General features: G+C 42.3%; 1 protein-coding gene across 10 annotated transcripts; it reads right to left on the bottom strand.

Annotated features, from left to right (window-relative positions):
* Positions 1-1,575: 1,575 nt before the first annotated feature.
* Positions 1,576-14,500, bottom strand: LOC122632112 (LIM/homeobox protein Lhx9-like). Of its 10 annotated transcripts, none has more exons than XM_043818600.1 (7): positions 14,483-14,500; positions 12,064-12,539; positions 11,303-11,619; positions 8,763-8,936; positions 8,151-8,383; positions 3,172-3,407; positions 1,576-2,847 (listed from the first exon to the last, which is right to left on the bottom strand). In XM_043818600.1, the coding sequence occupies exons 2-7, from the start codon at positions 12,064-12,066 to the stop codon at positions 2,593-2,595; spliced, it is 1,218 nt and encodes a 405-aa protein (XP_043674535.1). In that variant the 5' UTR covers positions 12,067-12,539; positions 14,483-14,500; the 3' UTR covers positions 1,576-2,592. The 10 variants fall into 10 exon arrangements, with proteins under 10 accessions (XP_043674535.1, XP_043674533.1, XP_043674534.1 ...); XM_043818598.1 differs by lacking the exon at positions 14,483-14,500 and adding an exon at positions 13,224-14,384; XM_043818599.1 differs by lacking the exon at positions 14,483-14,500 and adding an exon at positions 13,510-14,384.
* Between the last annotated feature and the right edge of the window lie 3,255 nt (positions 14,501-17,755).

The following is a 17,755-nucleotide window of genomic DNA, read 5'->3' as shown; positions in this document are numbered from 1 at the left end:
GTGTGTGTGTGTTTTGTTTTATTCTTCCTCTCCTTCTCTCGTTTCTTCGATTTTTCTCTTTCTGTCCTTAGTCTTTCTTTTTTCTTTAGCTCTTTTCCGATCTACACACCGCCACGCGATGCATCTCACTCTCTCTCTTTCTCTCTACCTGTCTTTCTCACGTTCATTCGCGAACGTGAAATCCTTAAATACCTAATTTGATGCTAATTAGAACTCAAGCTGTTGTAGTAGTTGCGTACCTTGTGCACGCGGTCACGCGTACGATTTTTTTTTTTTTTTTTTTTTTTTTTTTTTTTTTTTTTTTTTTTTTTTTTTTTCTTGAAAATAGTCTGATAACCGATACATTCTCTTTCTCTTTTTCTTCTTCACAAAACTATGTATAAGTAGTTTGTAATCATTCGATCATCGTTCGATAAGGATCGAAATACCAAATACCAAAAGGGATAGAAATAAAGGAAAAGATAGAAAAAAGTTAGAGTCAGGACGCATTTATATATACGTATCTATTTATTATTATTATTATTTTTATTATTATTATTATTATTATTAATATTATTAATATTATTATTAATGTTAATATTATTATTAATGTTATATTATTATTATTATTATTATTATTATTATTATTATTATTATGTGTTAATATTATTATTGTTATTAATAATATTAATATTATTATTACTATTATTATTATTATTATTATTATTATTATTATTATTATTATTATTATTATTATTATACGATAATAGTTGCACTCGAAGGTAGCACATTAATTTTTTGTCTATACAATTTTTTTCTTTTTTGTTTTTTTTTTTTAATTTTTTAATTTTTTCGTTAACCATATCTCATAACTGGTTCATCTTTTTTACGAAGTTGTTTAGACGTACATTAAATCGTCGCTATGCTACGCGTAAGTAAATATCTAAAACGCGATTGAAATTTGGCTGTTTTTAATCGATGCAAGGAAACATTATCGAACCGTAAGTAAAAACAAATTATCGTATTGTGGATTTGTTTTCTTACTCTCGGCATCTTTGCTTCCGTCATTGATTAAAACGCCTGAATCTTCTGCACGTTAACGCGTAAGTTTCCATAAATTTTCTTTTTTTCGCTTCTAATATACATCAACTGTTTCAGCAGTGGTCAGAGCCGTAAGTTCGGATTCAAAGAAAGACCTGGAATGTGGACGCTTCCTCGAAACGTCGATCGATATAGTATATCGTTAAATCGATAAATCGAGTCTTCGATTTATGCAAGATAAGATCGAGAAATTTCTCTTCTACTGCTACTTCTTCTTCTTCTTTATTTTCTTTATTTTCTCGTTTCTTCCAACGCGATTTGAAACGCCGGAAGTATAGAACGATCGACGATCGAGAAATGTCTGACGGGTTATTGCCGACGATTTTCTTGAAAAAATATATCGCGCGTTATCTCTTGAATTCGAACGGCTCGTGGAATCTTTCTAATCTTATTGTTAGCAGCTACACTTTGGCACGAGGAGAGGAACGCTGTTAAGACTTTTCTTTTCTAAATAAACGGTCGTCCGTTATTTATCAAAAGATTCGTTTCTTTCTTTCTTTCTTTCTTTCTCTCTCTTTTTCTTTTTTCTTTTCTTTTTCGATCTCGTTAGTCTCGTCTTCGTCGCATTTACTTTTGTGTCTTTTTCCCTCTTTTTATCTTTCCTTCTATAATATCTTGTCTCTTATCGATTTTCACTTTTCAACTATCACGTTCGTCCGATTGTACCTAACATACGTTCTCGACGTTCTCTCGAACAATGCTCGTAACGAGGGAAAAGGGAAAGAAAAGAAATAAAAAAAAAACAGAAAGAGAAGAAAAGAAAAGAAAGAAAAAGAAAAGAAAAAAAGAAGACGAGAAGAAAAATTGGAAAGAAAAAAAAATTCGTGATATCTTTTTATCGATTGGTGTACGTAAGTGAGTACTTAGTTACAAACCGTAGATAATCGAATTTCATATTAATTAAGAACGATTAATTAAAATTTATTATCGCGATGGAGGAACACTCTCGTGATATATTAGATAATAATCGGAATAATAATATCGAGATCCTACTCGAGAATATTCATCGATGGATCGTTAATCGCTTTCTAATGACGTTTCTCTCGCACAGCTACGTTAGTACGTTTCTCCTCGAGAGAGGTGGGGGAGGGTGGACTATCGTTTAGAAACCCTTTGGTAATCTGAATGTGCATGGAACTATGGTTATTATCACTTATTTTTTAAAGCTAATCTCTTTTCTCTTCTATACGATTTTCCAAGTCGACGATTAGACTTCTCTCTTTCTCTCTCTCTCTCTCTCTCTTGCTCTTGTATTTCTAACGAAGATCAAGTTCATCGTTAGTTTTTATTTCCCTTTGAATATTTAGAATTTATATTCGAATTAGTCGAATGATAATAAAGCAAGGATTTCATCGACGTTGCTACGCCGTTATTCTCACGAACCCTCACAAACTTGACGAGAATGTCATCTCGTAATAAGAAAAAAGAGAAGTCCGTATCTTCCTTGGCGTCTTCTCATCCAAGATGGCTGGAGAGGGTACTATAACCGTCTTCCTCCATCTCAAGCCGTCGTCAGTAGAGATCGGAAAAAGAGACCTGAGAGGAAACACCAGAATGCAAATGATGAAGGGCGTGCAGTTCCTCCATCGAGGTCGAGGGCATGCTGTTACTGTCGCCTAGGATGCTAACGGTTGGTGCGACGTTTGGCGAACCTGCTGTACTCGATGACACCGGCGTACCAGGACAGCCAACGTTACTACTCGCTCCGCTACCCTCTTGCCTCATCATATTCCGCCGCCATTTTGCGCGTGCGTTTTGAAACCATACCTGTGTATAAAGCGTTATATCTACAAATGTCGACTAATCCGAGTTAAAGAATTTACTTTTTTCTTCATAAGGACGATATCAAAATCTACAGAATGAAATTTATCGATTAGGATTTCAATCGGTAGAAATTCTTCCTTCGCACGTTTGTTCTAACCCGCTTTTATTCCGAGTTGAAAAGAAAAGAAGAGAAATGTAACGCTTGGAAATATTTTTCTCCTTCTTATTATTAGTATTTCGATATCCTCCCAATTTTTCATTTCGTCCGTCCTTCGATCGGGTTGAAAAAATACGGACGTACCGCAAACGCGATCGTCCCCTTCTCACCTGAAGCACCCTCTTCGAGAGACCCGTCTTCTGTGCCAATTGCTTGAGATCTTTCGCATCTGGATTCTGATTTATGGCGAAGTAGTTCTTCATCGTTCTCAGTTGATGATGCTTGAAGCTCGTACGCATGCGTTTAGTTCTTTGGCTCTGATGAACGGGCCCGGGCGAGCCTACGGATGCGTCGTATGCTGCGAGCGATTCCATCGACGAGGATAACTCGGTCGGATGTAGAAGTTCTGAAACAACGAGACGGACAACAAGATGCTTTCTCAATCAATCATTGGCTCGACCGATTATCCTATACCTATAACTTTCTATCTGGACTTTTTTTTTTGCTATATACAGATAATCTAATCGTTTCCACATTAATGACCGATCATATGAAAAAAATCAAACTTATACTCGCACGACGCTCTTCTACTTACTCGCTAAGATACCGTGGGAAGATATGAATGAAGACCTGTTTAGAGATAGATAATTATATCTACGTATGCCATTGGATATCAATTGAATATTAATTTCGATTGGAAATATCTTTCAGACCTGTTCGTTCCATTTACGTTTATTCCTTTTGAAAAATCGAGCCGATCCAATCGAATTTAAAAGAAAGAAGGAAGGAAAGAAGGAAGGAAAGAAGGAAGGAAGAAAGGAAGGAAGGAAAGAAGGAAGATGGAAATCGTCGACGAAGTTGAATCTGGAACGGCGATTGGTAGTCGCATAAATCCGTTGGATGGGATTGAAACCGGTCGACGACGTCGCGAAACCGTATTTTCTCTCTTCTCAAAGCGAAGAAAGACTTCGGCCGATCGAACGAATTCATTTTTCCGTCGAACGTGCTCCGTCGTCGAACGGGACAAGGCAAAAAAGTATGTAGGTATCGAGGGAGCAGGAACGACGAGAGAGGAGGGGGGTAGGAGGCAAGGTAGATGGGGTGGTAGAGTGGAGTAAGAAGAAGAAGAGAAGAAGAGAAGAAGAAGAAGAAGAAGAAGAAGAGGATGAGGAGAAGAAGGAGGAGAAAGAGAGAAAGAGAAAGAGGAGGAAGAGAGTCCGCGTTCTGTGCCATCGAAGAGAGTCGCGATTGTTGCGCGCCGGCGGAGCGAAGAAACGTATCCAATAAATAAGACGACGAGGGTAACCATTGAATTCGATCGAGAGAAAGAACGGGTTCCAACGACGACGACGACGACGACGACGACGACGACGACGACGACGACGACGACGACGAGATAGCTCGTGGTGGTGCTGATGCTGTTGCTGCTGGTGGTGGTGATGGTAGCCTCGGCCACGAAGGGCTCGGCTCTGTGGAGGGTTCGGTGGGAGCAGGATGGCAAGATGGCAGGAGGGGAAGGCGGTAGTAGGCTATCCCAGAAGTAAATCCCCGAGCACGTATCCGCCATTACTGTTTATTGTTCCGAACTTCCATTCCCTTGCGTTCGACGATCTCCAAGCATCGCGAAAGGGAGATAGAGAGAGAGAGAGAGAGAGAGAGAGAGAGAGAGAGAGAGAGAGAGAGAGAGAGAGAATAAGAGAGAGAGAGAGAGAGAGAGAGGAAGAGGTGAATGATCTACTATCCTTTTTCTTTTTTTCATTTACGAATCGAGCGCGAAATTTTCGAAAGTTGTAATGTTCTATATTCTTCTCGTGTTCTACTCGCGATCCTACGTGAGAGAAAGGGGAAGCCGAAAGGACGCGAAGATTTCACGGTTCGAGAATGAGATTACAATTTGTCAAGACGGAGGTTAGAAGGGCGCAAAGGAGAAAGCGGTAAAAGGTAGATACGAGAAAGAGAAAGAGAAAGAGAGAGAGAGAGAGGGAGAGAGAGAAGATAGGAGAGAGAACGGTAGAGGGTATAAAAAAAAAGTTGAAGGAGCCGGCATTGTGGACGGCCGGCCATTCTGCTGGCAGTGGCCACGTATTGGCCGCGACAGCATTCTTTTCCGGGCAGATCGGCCAATCGATGCATCTCCGTGCCGATACCCATCTGTCACTGTCCGCGTATGCCCCCTAGCCGTTTTCTGTCTCTTTCTCTCTTTCTCTCTCTGTCTCTCTATCGTTCTTCGTTTCTTCTTCTTCTTCCTCCTCTTCTTCTTCTTTAGCCAAGCGTAACCGCGTGCAAACGGTCGTAGACGTATGCGAGCGAAATCTGTTTAGATCGACGATGTGCTCGTTCATCGAGATAGAGATAGAGAAAGAAAGAGAGAGAAAGATATATATATATATATATATATATATATATATATATATATATACTACGCTGGTATGCGAGAAAGAAAGAAGGAAAAAAGTATCAAGAGTCGTCGTAGATTCGCGATTAAGGAGACGAGACTCGATCGGTCGATAAATCGTTTTCTCTCTCATTCTCTCTCTCTCTCTCTCTCTCTCTCTCTCTCTCTCTCTCTCTCTTTCTATCTCTAGGAAGAATGCACGAGCTCCGATCGGTCCGATCCATCGATCGATCGATCGATCGATCGATCGAGCGAGCTTCCCCTAGTCGATATTATTTTTCTTCCTTCTCGCGTTTTCGGCGAATTTCACGTGGTACGAGAAAAACGTCATCCATCCGCCGGATTGTATGTAAGTAAGCGTCTTTAACGACGTTAATGGTTTCCCTGGACTCACTGATTTTTATCGTAAACGCGAATGGATTTACTCTCTCTTCTTCCATTGCCGAGAATGGCCGAGGCGAAGATGGAGAGAAAAACGAAAGCGTTTCGTGGCGAGTTGTGTTGTCGGCCCCGTTGCGTAAGCGACGTTCCATGCTCGATCAAGTAGAAAATCTTTACCAAACAAGTTGTGCGTCGTGTAAGATAGATTTCTTTCTTTCTTTCTTTTTCTTCTTTTTTTTTTCTACCGTTCTTTCCTTCTTTCCTTCCTTCTTATTTGTTTTACTTTCTTTTTCTTTTCTCTTCTCTTCGCTTCTCTACTTTTTTCTTTCCTGTTTTTCTTCCTCCTCTTAATACGTAAGAGATGATTAGATCACCGAAGGTGCGAATTTCTTAACGACCTTGAAGTAGAGGAAAAGAACTTTGCTTGGTGGGGGCGGAGCAAGGGGGTAAGGAGAGGCTAAGAGGAAGGGAGGGAAGGGGTAGATGGCAAAAGAGAAGAAGAACGATACCATCGACCGTCCTTCTCGATTCTTTCGATCTATCGCGGGAACGTCGACGCGTTTTCAAGGATTTTGCCGACCGTCGAGAATCAGGGGAGACGTCCAGACGGGATAATTCGAAATCTCTCGAACGAGGCAAAAAGTGTCCCAATTATATATAAGGACAATAAAACGGCGGGAGAAGAGTCCTGACGGGGACCAGTCGGCCGGTTCCCACCCTGTCTCTTTCTCTCTTTATTTGTTTCTTTCTCTCTCTCTCTCTCTCTCTCTCTCTCTCTCTCTCTCTCTCTCTCTTACACACACATACACACAAATACAGATATACATAGACATACGCGCTCTCTTTCTCCTTTGCTCTTTCTCTTTCTCCTTAAGCCGCACCGGGGAGAACTTCATGGACGATTTTATGGCTGTTGGTCGTAAATTCCAACCGGTAGTTCAAGGAGCGATCCTCTGCTCTGATCGCACGTCGATTATAAAATAACTGAGAATCACGCGTACTTACGTACTTACGTACGTCTCTTCTCACGAGCGAGACTCTAAACTCGAGCGTAGTCGAATTTCCTTCCGTCGTTTCGTGAAATCGTTAAGACATGAAATGTAGGCAATCGAACGAAGGAAATCGAGGCAAGATTCTTCTATGCGAGGAAGACGAGGAGATATTTTCATCGTTAATTTATTTGGAAGCTGAAAGCTCTGCGAAAGAAAGAAAGAAGGAAAGAAAGAAAGGACTACGAATAAAGTAGAACAGCGTGGGATCGTGCAATTCGTCGGACTAGGTCTCAAGAAAAAAGAAAAAGGATACATACAAATAATGTTTGAAAGACAGAAAAGAAAATAAACAAAAGCAAACAAATAACTGAATGAATGAATAAATAAATAAATAAATAAACGAGCGAATAAATGAAATAAACAAAAAAAAAATGAAACAATGCCGGTGGCTTGGTTGGAAAACGTACGGAGAGAGACGAGCGTTTCAAAGACGAAATATAAAGAATTAAAAATGCGATTCATTCGACGCAACGAGATTAAAGAGCATATCCGCCGAGTGGAATCGTAGAAACAGCTGCGTAGCGTGCGAGAATTTATTTAAAGAATTCCGCTGTGTCGAAGAGAGAAAAAAAGAAAGAGAGAGAAAGAGAAAGAGAGAGAGAGAGAGAGAGAGAGAGAAAGAGAAAGAGAAAAAAGGGAGAGTAAAGAATGGCGCACGGTTAACGAGGCAAGTGCGAACGAATCTCACGATTCGTACTTGCCGATTCTCGAAAGCTCGTGCAAATGTTTGCGCGCCTAAGGAACGAGCCATTATGCTCATTGCTCGGCAAATAATGCAACTCCCTCGACTAACCTGCTCGACTAAGCGAACGAACGATAGAGTGGATACGAAAGCGGGAGGAAGAAGGAGAGAGAGAGAGAGAGAGAGAGAGAGAGAGAGAGAGAGAGACAGACTCGACGTGGATAGAGTGCGTACCTACCACGTGTTCCTATAGTTTTAAGGACGATGTTTGAAGGCAACTACCATCCCCTTCCCTACGTATCGCGCCCTTCTACCAACCCCTCCTCACAGTTTACCATCCGGTCCAATTAGGGTATCCCTCTTTAATATCGACATCTACGACGATTAGGTCGTCGCGAAACTTTCGTTGTTACGTCATCGTTGCATAATCTCTCGACGATTATCAAACGTATTTGCTTGGATTGTTTATCGTTGTAATATCGTTAAATGGAAGGAACGGTCCGTTTGATTCCACTTTTGCTTACTAATAATAATATACATATATATATATGTATGTATGTATGTATATGTATATGTGTATATTGTGCATATATAAGGGATTAGGCGAGAGATCGCAGAGATGGTCGCAGATTCGCTCACCCAGCGCTCCGGCGGCCAGCCTCATTGTTACAGGAAGCTCGGACCCGGTGACTTCGGAAAGCTTCCTCTTCCTTGGCCTTCCCTTTTGTACCGTCCCCGAGGACGCGATCGGACTCTGCTCGGCCGTGCTGTAATAAGCCGGAAGCGGCGAGACTCCTGGCGAACCGATGTCTTCGATGCTGCCAGTACCGCTTCCGTAATCCCCGGCGCAGCAAAGCAACTCGTAGTGCGGTCTTGGGATCGACGAGCTCGTCATTCGTGAACCTTGCTGTCGAGTATTCGATTCGCGAGCCTTTTCGTTATCTTACCGAGTTCGTTCGACGAGACTGATCGCCAAACTTTTTATATATACTCTTCCTTATATTTTCCATTGATATTAATCACGTGGAAAAGTATGAATCGAAATAACGATCGACGAAACGAATATACGATTTCATACTCGAAAATACGAGAATGATCGATCAATCCGTTAAGACGATCGACGCCGAGCGTCGTGCGATCACATAACGATCGGGCCGTGTCTCCGATCTACGTCGTTCTCGTCGATCGAACTCGTTGATAACAAAGAGACGGCCTTTGGATAACGCTAATCATCGGGCTCGTATTTCTCACCTACAATATACCAAGCCGTCTCTCTGGCCAAAATGATCGCCTTTGTTCAAAGCTGTACCGCAGGAGGCGCAATTAAAGCAGGTCACGTGGTAGACCAGGTCCCTTGCTCTCATCACCAGCTCCGACGGGAAGATACCCTCACGGCATCGGGAACATCTCGATACGGAGAACAATCTGAAAAGCAATTTTTTTTATAAAAACGTCTTTCAACATTGTTATCGTTGTTGTTAGTACTACTGTCTTTGTTTTCTTCCGTCGTCTTATTCGAATCTTTACGATCTTTGGAATTGTAGGAAATGAGGAAAGAACAAAAACAAAAGGAAAATTAAAGCTTATTTGAGCCGTCGATATCGAAATACGTATTAAGACAACGCGATGAAGATCCCTTCGGATTATTGCTACATCGAACACGACGGAGTTATAGACGAAGGAAGATGTCCCTGTCGAGAGGAACGTATTTATCGTACAATGGTTAATATTTCATACGTCCTGTAAGATATATGAGATCATAGTTTAGCCCATCTGCATTGTACGCGTCCCTGTTATGCAGTCGTGCGTTCAACGTCGTTCGATAATATCGCGCGAATTGCCTGCGACATCTTGATAACGATCTTAACGAAAAAGAAAAAAGATTAATAAGAAAGAAATTACATGAAGGATAATAATTTTTTATTTAACGAACACCCTTCGGAGTCTTCATTTTCGAGTATCGTTAAAAATTCACACGTAGGATTTTTTATATTTTTTATATTGGAAAAGTATTAAACGTCGATGGATGAAAAAAGGAACAAAGAGAAAAAAGACTACAAAACATACAAAAAAAGAAATCCTCATCCGATTTAGAAGTTATTCGTAATGAAGATTTAAAGTTTCACGAGTGTTTTTTTTTGAAACGAGTACGAGCGTCAGTGTATATACCTAGGTCGAAAGAGTAGTTTTGGAATCATAGAGTTGACTCGATTTTACGGATTGTACCACTCATGCATCCGTCATGCGTGCGACCTCCAGCATTCGAAACGGTGCACACCAAAATTGGTACACAACGAACGATCTCGCGTACATATACGCGTATGGCCTCGTAAATAGAAGAAGGCTAGACTAGATAGGAAGAGAGCCGAGCCTTGGCGGTGTCCATATCGCGTAGCAACGATCGAAACGTAGGAAGGCACGCGTTATAGTTTCCGAAGCGCGAAAAACAGAAAGAGAAAGAGACGGAGACGGAGAGAGAGAGAGAAGGAGAAAGAGAAACGGAGACGGAGAAGAAACGGCAAAGAGAAAGAGGGTGAGAGAGAGGGAGAGAGAGACAAAGGGGGTGGCCTGGATCTGGATCGTTGCATATTGCATGGGAGGCCGTTCTGTTCTTCCCTAACGAAGCAGAAACTACCGGAGAGATACTACCGGACGTTCTTCTTCCTCCCTTGCGTGGAATCCTGGATATATTATCGCGTAAGTACAACCTTATTGTGGCATAACAACAATAAGCACAACAAAAATCGGAAGAAGAATCAGAAGAATAATAGTCACCGCGATCGAATCTTTGTTGGACGTAACAATTCAACGTTCGATGAATTTGTAAAAAATATTTTTTTTCTGAAATCTCAAATGTCTTGCTATATAAGATTTCCATTGACTATCGCAAAGATCTACAATGTCGGATTTTTTTCGTTTAGCAAGTATCGTAAAAAAAATGGAGACACTGCACCGAGAATATAAGATTTCGTTAGCGACTCGTCTGATCTGGATATTCCGAATCTACTTGACCCAAGTGTATCCACTTTCTTCGTGAGAGGAAACAAAGGAAAGCAGAGAAGTCGCTCATGGAAACATTATACGGCGAATTATCGAGGATAATGGTTCGCGAAGGCGATGTAAGATTCAGCCCGGTCCCATTTTTCTTTCTCTCTTTCCTTTCGCCGTTCCTGTTTTCTACGTATACCTTCGCATTTCAGTATTTATTGGGGTAGCGTCGAATTTGCATAGGAGCGTCACTTCTGTCCCACACCCGTAAGTCCCCAAAGCCCGGTTCCCACCTCCTACCGGAGTTCTACCGTCTTCGACTTACTCCGGACCACACAAAATCTATACTAATGGCTGTCTCTAGGGTGCGGTTGCTATCGAGCCGGAGTCCGAACCTTAAATTCCGTGCGCGTTCGGTGATATACACTTCGATAAAGGAAATCTAGCTCCTTGGAAGCTTTCTTTTCATCTTTAAATCCTTATTAAATCGATCGATATCACGATATCGAGAAACGAACGCGTTCCGATGATGGCCTGAGTATTATTAGATGAACTCCTCGATCGAACAAACTGATCACGTTCGCAGACTTATTTCCACGGGGAGAGAAGACGTTTATCTTCTTCTCGAGTTCTAAATAACGATGATAAATCAAAAAAGCAATATCTTAGGCGAGGGAAGCATGCTTTAAAAATCATGCCTGTACGTACTTAGTACATACGTCTACATATTCCATTTTGACTTTCGAACGATTTTACGAACATAGAAGCGACGTAATCTTCTTAGCCATGGGGAATACGCTAACCTGTAGTAATCCTCTTTGCAGTATATGTTGCCGTCCCTCGCGAAACAAGTACGTTCGCCTGCGAGAGGCATCCGGCAATTGCAGCAACGAAGACAACCGCAGTGCCAGGCACGATCGGCAGCCCTTAGGTACCAACGCTCGGCTATTTCCCTTCCGCAGCCACCGCAGCCAAGGGTGCTTTCCGAGCTGTTGCTCTCCGCCGTGCCAACCGGACGGTTGCTGTTCACGGCACCATCCCCAGCAGGGGGAGTACTACTTCCGCAGCCGACTTCCTTCAGCATCTCGCCATGACCCAGCGCTGTTTCCGCCAGTACATTCTGCGAACACGATCAACGACATCGCCGATCCTTTTTTCCTTTTTTCCTTTCTTTTTTCTTTTCTTTTTTTTATTTTTTTCTTTTTTTTATTTTTTCTTTCTTTCTTTTCTCTCTTTCATCATTCAATTTTATCATCCGTTTTATTATTCGACTCTATAGTTTCCCGATACACTCATCGAAGACTACCACACGCGTATTACATTGTATTTATTATTTTTTTTCTTTTTTACATTCATTTTCGAGCTTTACTCTCAACATATATTTGCAATCGATATCGACTATACTGGAAAAACCAATGATACGTAGAGAGAGGACGGTAGGCTCGTATACCGATCTCAGATATTATTACACTCAACGAATAAATACATTTATATATATATATTTTTATATATATTTTTTTTATATATCTTTTTCTTTTTTTTTTCTTCTTTCTTTTTCGCGCACCATAAAAATATTATCGAGCTTTTCTACGTTAACATCCTCTCCCTAAAGGTTGAGCCGTGTCAAGGACTGGAACCCTCGAAGAAACGGCTTACAGCAAACGACTACGTTCATTCAGGACACAACTTCTTAGTAGCACACGCAAGAACCAATGAATGAAAACAATTCGTGACTGCTGTCCCGTTAATGAATGACTCCCGGGGTAGAGGTTTCTCTTTCTCTCTTTCTCTTTCTCGTACACTCGCTTGTTCGTTCGTCCGCTCGCTCGTTCGCTCGCTCGCTCGCTCGCTCGCTCGCTCGCTCGCTCGCTTGCTTGCTCGTTCGTTCGTTCGTACGTTCGCTCGTTCGCTCAGTTTCGAATCGGCCGCGAGCTAATTAGTAGAACCTTGCGGATCGCCACAATAACTCAACGTCCTTTACGAGCGCCGGCTGCACGTGATTTCCGCGAGTTAAATGGAAGGTGACATTGCCTGGAATCACTGTACACCTTGTTACGAAGCTGACGCCTTCCGTCGAGAAAGAGAGAGAGAGAGAAAGAGAGAGAGAGAGAGAGAGAGAGAGAGAAAGGAGAGAAGGAGAGAAAGAGAGAGAGAGAAAGAGAGATAAAGAGAATTCTTTTTTCTCTTTTTACTTTCCTCTTTTCCTTTTAATTGCTTTTTTTTTTATCTTTTCGACAGGTGTTGCTCGATAATGTGAAACGATGAAAGAGAGAGAAAGAGATAAAGAGAAAGAGAGAGAAAGAGAGAGAAAGAGAAAGAGAGAGATAATTCGTCGTAAATTAAACGACGACGTTAATAAAAGAAAAAAATATCTTGGATGACAAGTGGATATTCCAAGATACTCGAATAAGAGAAATCACGTTGGATAGATCTAATCATTAATCCTGTTTGGTCATGATTATCCGTTCGCGAAATCACCGTTACTCAGGAAAAAGGGAAAAACAAAAGATAAAGAAAAGCTGTTTGGACACGGTTGTCAAGGACTTTTAGGCAGGGAGAGTCGAGATCTCTGGTTTTCTGGGAAGTAGGACGAGTAGTTCGTGCCTTCGTTCCGTGTCACACTTCGTCCTGGATTCTCTCTGTCAGTCCCCGGCGTAAAAGCAGCCCTCGGTCTCGAGAAATTTTAATGATCGTCGGCTTCTCTTCCGATGCGTTCTTACCTACCTGAGCTCGGTTAACCAGCTGGAAACGCGGCGGTGGATTCCGCCGGTTCTCTTGCCGCCGTTGATGCTGTCGTCCGACGCTCCAATCGTGTCGTTGCAGAAGGAGAGAGAGAGAGAGAGAGAGAGAGAGAGAAAGAGAGATAAAGAAAGAGAGAGAGAGAGCACGACGTGGTCGATCGACGCGAATTTATCCTTCCGATAAATCACGAAGAGCTCTCGAAGAAGTAGAAGAGAAGAAGAAGAAGAAAAAGAAGAAGAAAAAGAAAAAGAAAAAGAAGAAAAAGAACCTTAGCCTCTCCGGTATGAGTTCAAAGGCAGCGTCAAGACACACGTCGTAAGAAAAATCTCTTCGATGCAAGAAGATAATCGAGATCGTTCTTGGACTACGTCAACGCCGATTTTGAATTCGAACTCAGCACGGTGACTTCTCTTTGGCAGTAGAAACGTAAGCAAGTTCTTCCGTCGGTCACGTAGTCGAATCGATAGCATCGTCGTATGTACGTCGTCGTTCACAAGATTCTCTTAGATAGAAACGAAAGTGTTAAACCATTCTTCGTTGCCAGCAGGAAAACACTATCCGGGTTAAGACTTGGCACGATCGTAGAGCGAGTATATTCTTCTTTAGTTGAGAGCGCAGGATCGATCACCCTCGCGTTGCTTTCACACGATCCTTTCTTTGTTTTGTTTTTTTTTTCTCTTCCCCTCTCTTTCTTTCTTTCTTTTTTCTTTTCTTTTTTTTCCTTTTCTCCTTTTTTTCGTCTAGAACAACGATCACTTGCGATCGAACTGCAATCACCGTGGGACGGAGGAAGGGTGGTTAAAGGTTTGTTCGAAGAGGATGGAACGGAAGGAAAGAACTGAAAGAAGGCGCGTTGGACAAAGAGGAGTCGCGTCGGTACGAAGAGGAGAAAGAAGAGGAGATGGAGAAAGAGGAGGAGGAGGAGGAGGAGGAGGAGGAGGAAGAAGAGGTGGTGGAGGAGAAGGATGAAGAGGAAGAGCAGGAAGAAGAAGAATAAGAGAAGAGAGAAGAGAGAAGAGAGAAGTAACGATAGCGCGAAACGCGACCGAAGTCAGGGATTCAGGAGGGTGTGAGCAAGCAAGCAAGCAAGCAAGCAAGCAAGCGAACGAGCGAGCGAGCGAGCGAGCGAGTAAACGAACGAACAAACGAACGAACGAACGAACGAGCACGCGCGCGCACGCGTTACGAGATAGGAAAAGTCCTGGTGTGAAACTTTGCGAAGTCTGCTGGTGGTCGCGCACGCGAGGGAAACCGCTATCCGCCGTCGCTTTCGTTAATATTACGATCCTGGCCTGGGCAGGCCGTCGTGGCCCAGGGCCGGACGTCAAGAGGAGAGAAAAGAGGGCTCGACGTTCCCCGACGGTGCCGCCGTTCTTGAATATTACGCAAAGTTCAGGGGTGGGGTTCGCCGGACGACGATTCGGAGGGGATGCGGAGACGCTTCGGGAAGCTTCGCGTTTGCGCCCTACGTATTAGTTGACTCGCGTTTGCGCGTACCCAGCCTCCTCACTGCATATTTATCTCTTTCTCTCTCTTTCTCTCTCTGTCTCTCTCTCTGTATCTATCTCTGTCTCTGTCTCTGTCACTGTCTCTGTCCTTTTCTTTCTCTCTTCCTCTCGAACATCGAGCAGCAGCAACGACGGTAGCCGGCTCGACGACACCGAACGTCGTGGTAACATCGAATTTCTCTATGCATCTACCACCTAGGATTAATTTCCGAGCAAACGTAAGATCTTCCATCTTTCTTCCTTATCAATCGGAATTTACTACTCGTTTTATTATATGATTCGTCATGCGATGTTCATAAGAAAATTTTAAAGGTTTTTTCTTTTCTTTTCTTTTTTGTTTTTTTTTTTGTTTTTTTTTTTTTTTTTTTTTTTAAGAGAAAAAGAAGAAAAAAGAGAAAGAAATTATGCATTAAAAACGACGAAAGTACTTGGATTGGTCCGACGGCGAGAGTTGCATCGAATTTTAATTAAAGGATACAGTCGATATAGATGATTCGTGATGATGATATTCGATGAGAGGGAGGGAACATTTAAGAAACAATTTGTAACCGTGTATGCGTGACTGACGCGCGACAAACTCATTCGCGTGTCACGTCATTTCTCTTTACAAGCACGAGCACTCTTCTCTTTCTCTCTCTCTCTCTCTCTCTCTCTCTCTCTCTCTCTCTCTCTCTCTTCCTCTCTTTCTTCCCATTGAGATCCCCCGATTGCAAATTAATTGAGAGTGAAATGTGAACGCACGGTAAACGCTTTGAGAATGATGTCGACACGCTGGAGGCGCTAATCATGAATAATGAATGCTCGGCCGCGACCGTGGCTTAGAACGTTTTATAAAACGACTCTCGGGTTGGCAAGGCTCGTTTATCGCGAGAACGTAGCAATGATTCCAACGAAAATCGGGAACTCGAGTTCTCTCTTCGTAAAATAACGAACATTTCTCTTTGGAGTTGTACGATACGTAACGACGTATCTTTTATCAAAGTCTTCGTTTGGACAACTCGAGTTGTTTGATAATACCTTAGAAAGAGAGAGAAATCTACAATTCTTTTTCACCTGTTTTTCTTCTTTTTTAGAAGAGGTTTGGACGACACTACCCCCTTTAATAACGTAATCGTGCGGGAATTCATTATACTTTTTATTTCAAAGAGAAAAAGGAAAAAATTTATAAAGAGAAAAAAAAAAGCGATCGATCGTTCGTGGTGTAATCCACTTTACCGATAGGAGAAAAGAACAAGAAAAAAAAAGAAAACAAGAAGAAGGAAAAAGAGAGAAAAGGGAACGAAAAAAAAAAGAAATGAAAATGTAATACTCGATCTTTAAAAAAGATTTTAATCGGATTGGAAAGCTTTCGAGCGACGTTCGCACGATCGTTCGTTCTTCCTTGCAACATCTCGTCTCGAGTGTCTCTTAATTGCGAACGAAGTAAACGAAGTACTACATAGTAGGTAGGTAGGTAGGTAGGTAGATAGGTAGGTAGGTAGGTAGGTAGGTAGATAGGTAGGTAGGTAGGTAGGTAGGTAGGTAGGTACCTACGTAAGTCGAGCGTATTATTGTTCTTTCACGAGCGCTTCTTCCGCTTTGCTTTTCTCTTTGCGTAGTAAGTAGTAGTCGCGACTATATTTGGAGGGTCTCGTTCGTGTCCATTCTCGAAAGTGTTATGTTCTTCTTTTACTAGTACATTTCCATCGACTCTTTTTAGATTATCACGAAAGAAGAAAAAGAAGCAAAAAGAAGAAGAAGAAGAAGAAAGAGAATAAGAGTAGAAGAAGTAGAAAAAGTAGAAGTAAAAGTAGAAGAAGACATTTCACGTTTCCACGGAAAAGTCGTCATACCTTTGACACATGCCATTAGAGTTCGTTGAACGATCGAAAAAGAAGGCGTGGAGAGAAAAAGTTTCATTTAAGCATTTAACAAATTTTCTCGAGAGTTTACTTTTCTTTGGATATAATCGATAATAATTCAATAAGAGAAAAAGTGAGAGAGAGAGAGAGAGAGAGAGAGACTAGAGAAAAAGTATATAAAAGAAAAAAGAAGCTATCAAAGAGAAGACTCCAAGGCTTTCGAGAAGGGACCCTTTTAATTTCGAGGAAAGAATCGTGTGCTTGGCCTCGAGGCGATCCTCTTACGCGTCGTTCTACCGTCTCGGAGATTCCGAGTTTTCGTCGAATAAAGAGAGAAAGAGAGAGAAAGCGACAAGAGACTGTCTCAGAGGGGTCTCGCGTGCTATCTTAAGAAGAAGAGTTTGGGAGATCCCGAGAAACCGTCATATCGATCAAAAGAGAGACTTACCGAAGTCGCTCGACTACGGACAACGCGAGCGATGCGCTTTATTAGCACGTAAGACGAAGACGGGAAAAGGAGAGAGAGAGAGAGAGCATGAGACGAAAGAGTACGCAAAGAGAAGAAAAAGGATAGAAGAAGAGGAAGAGGAAGTGGAAGAAGAGGAAGAACAAGAAGAAGAAAAAAGTTGATTTTAGAGTTTGAAGGTTTCTCTCTCTCTCTCTCTCTCTTTCTCTCTCTTTTTCTTTTTCTCTCTCTGTGACTATCTTTATCAATCTTCAACAGCCCTCTTACTCTGTCTGTCTCTTTCTATTTCTCCCTTCCAGATTCGACGGCTAGTAGTAGTGGTGGTTCCACGGGGATGGCGAGAAAGGGTACGCTAACCCTCTTAACAGAGATAGACAGAGATAGACAGTGAGAGAAAGAGAGAGATAGAGCGAGATGGAGAGAGAAAGAAAGAGAAAGAGAGAGAGAAAGCAAGACGAAGGTCCGCTAGGCGCGGCCTTTCGAGCAGACTCGACGCCCGCTCGATAGAGACCGGCCCGTTCCGGCCAATGGCGGTGGCGGACGATGATAAAGCCGTAGTCCGATTGGTCGACGTGGAATCCGTGGCTGACACGTACGCGACGGTACGCAGGAGAAGGAGAGAAAACGACGGAGAGATGGTACTGATCCCACCAGCTGCAGCATCCCAAGTTGCCTTCGAAGCGACCAACCGAGAAAGGG

The sequence above is a fragment of the Vespula pensylvanica genome, chromosome 9 (assembly GCF_014466175.1).
Source record: "Vespula pensylvanica isolate Volc-1 chromosome 9, ASM1446617v1, whole genome shotgun sequence".
NCBI classification, from domain to species: domain Eukaryota; kingdom Metazoa; phylum Arthropoda; class Insecta; order Hymenoptera; family Vespidae; genus Vespula; species Vespula pensylvanica.
Note: the sequence above shows the minus strand (reverse complement) of the source record. Positions and strands in the feature narration are given on the sequence as shown.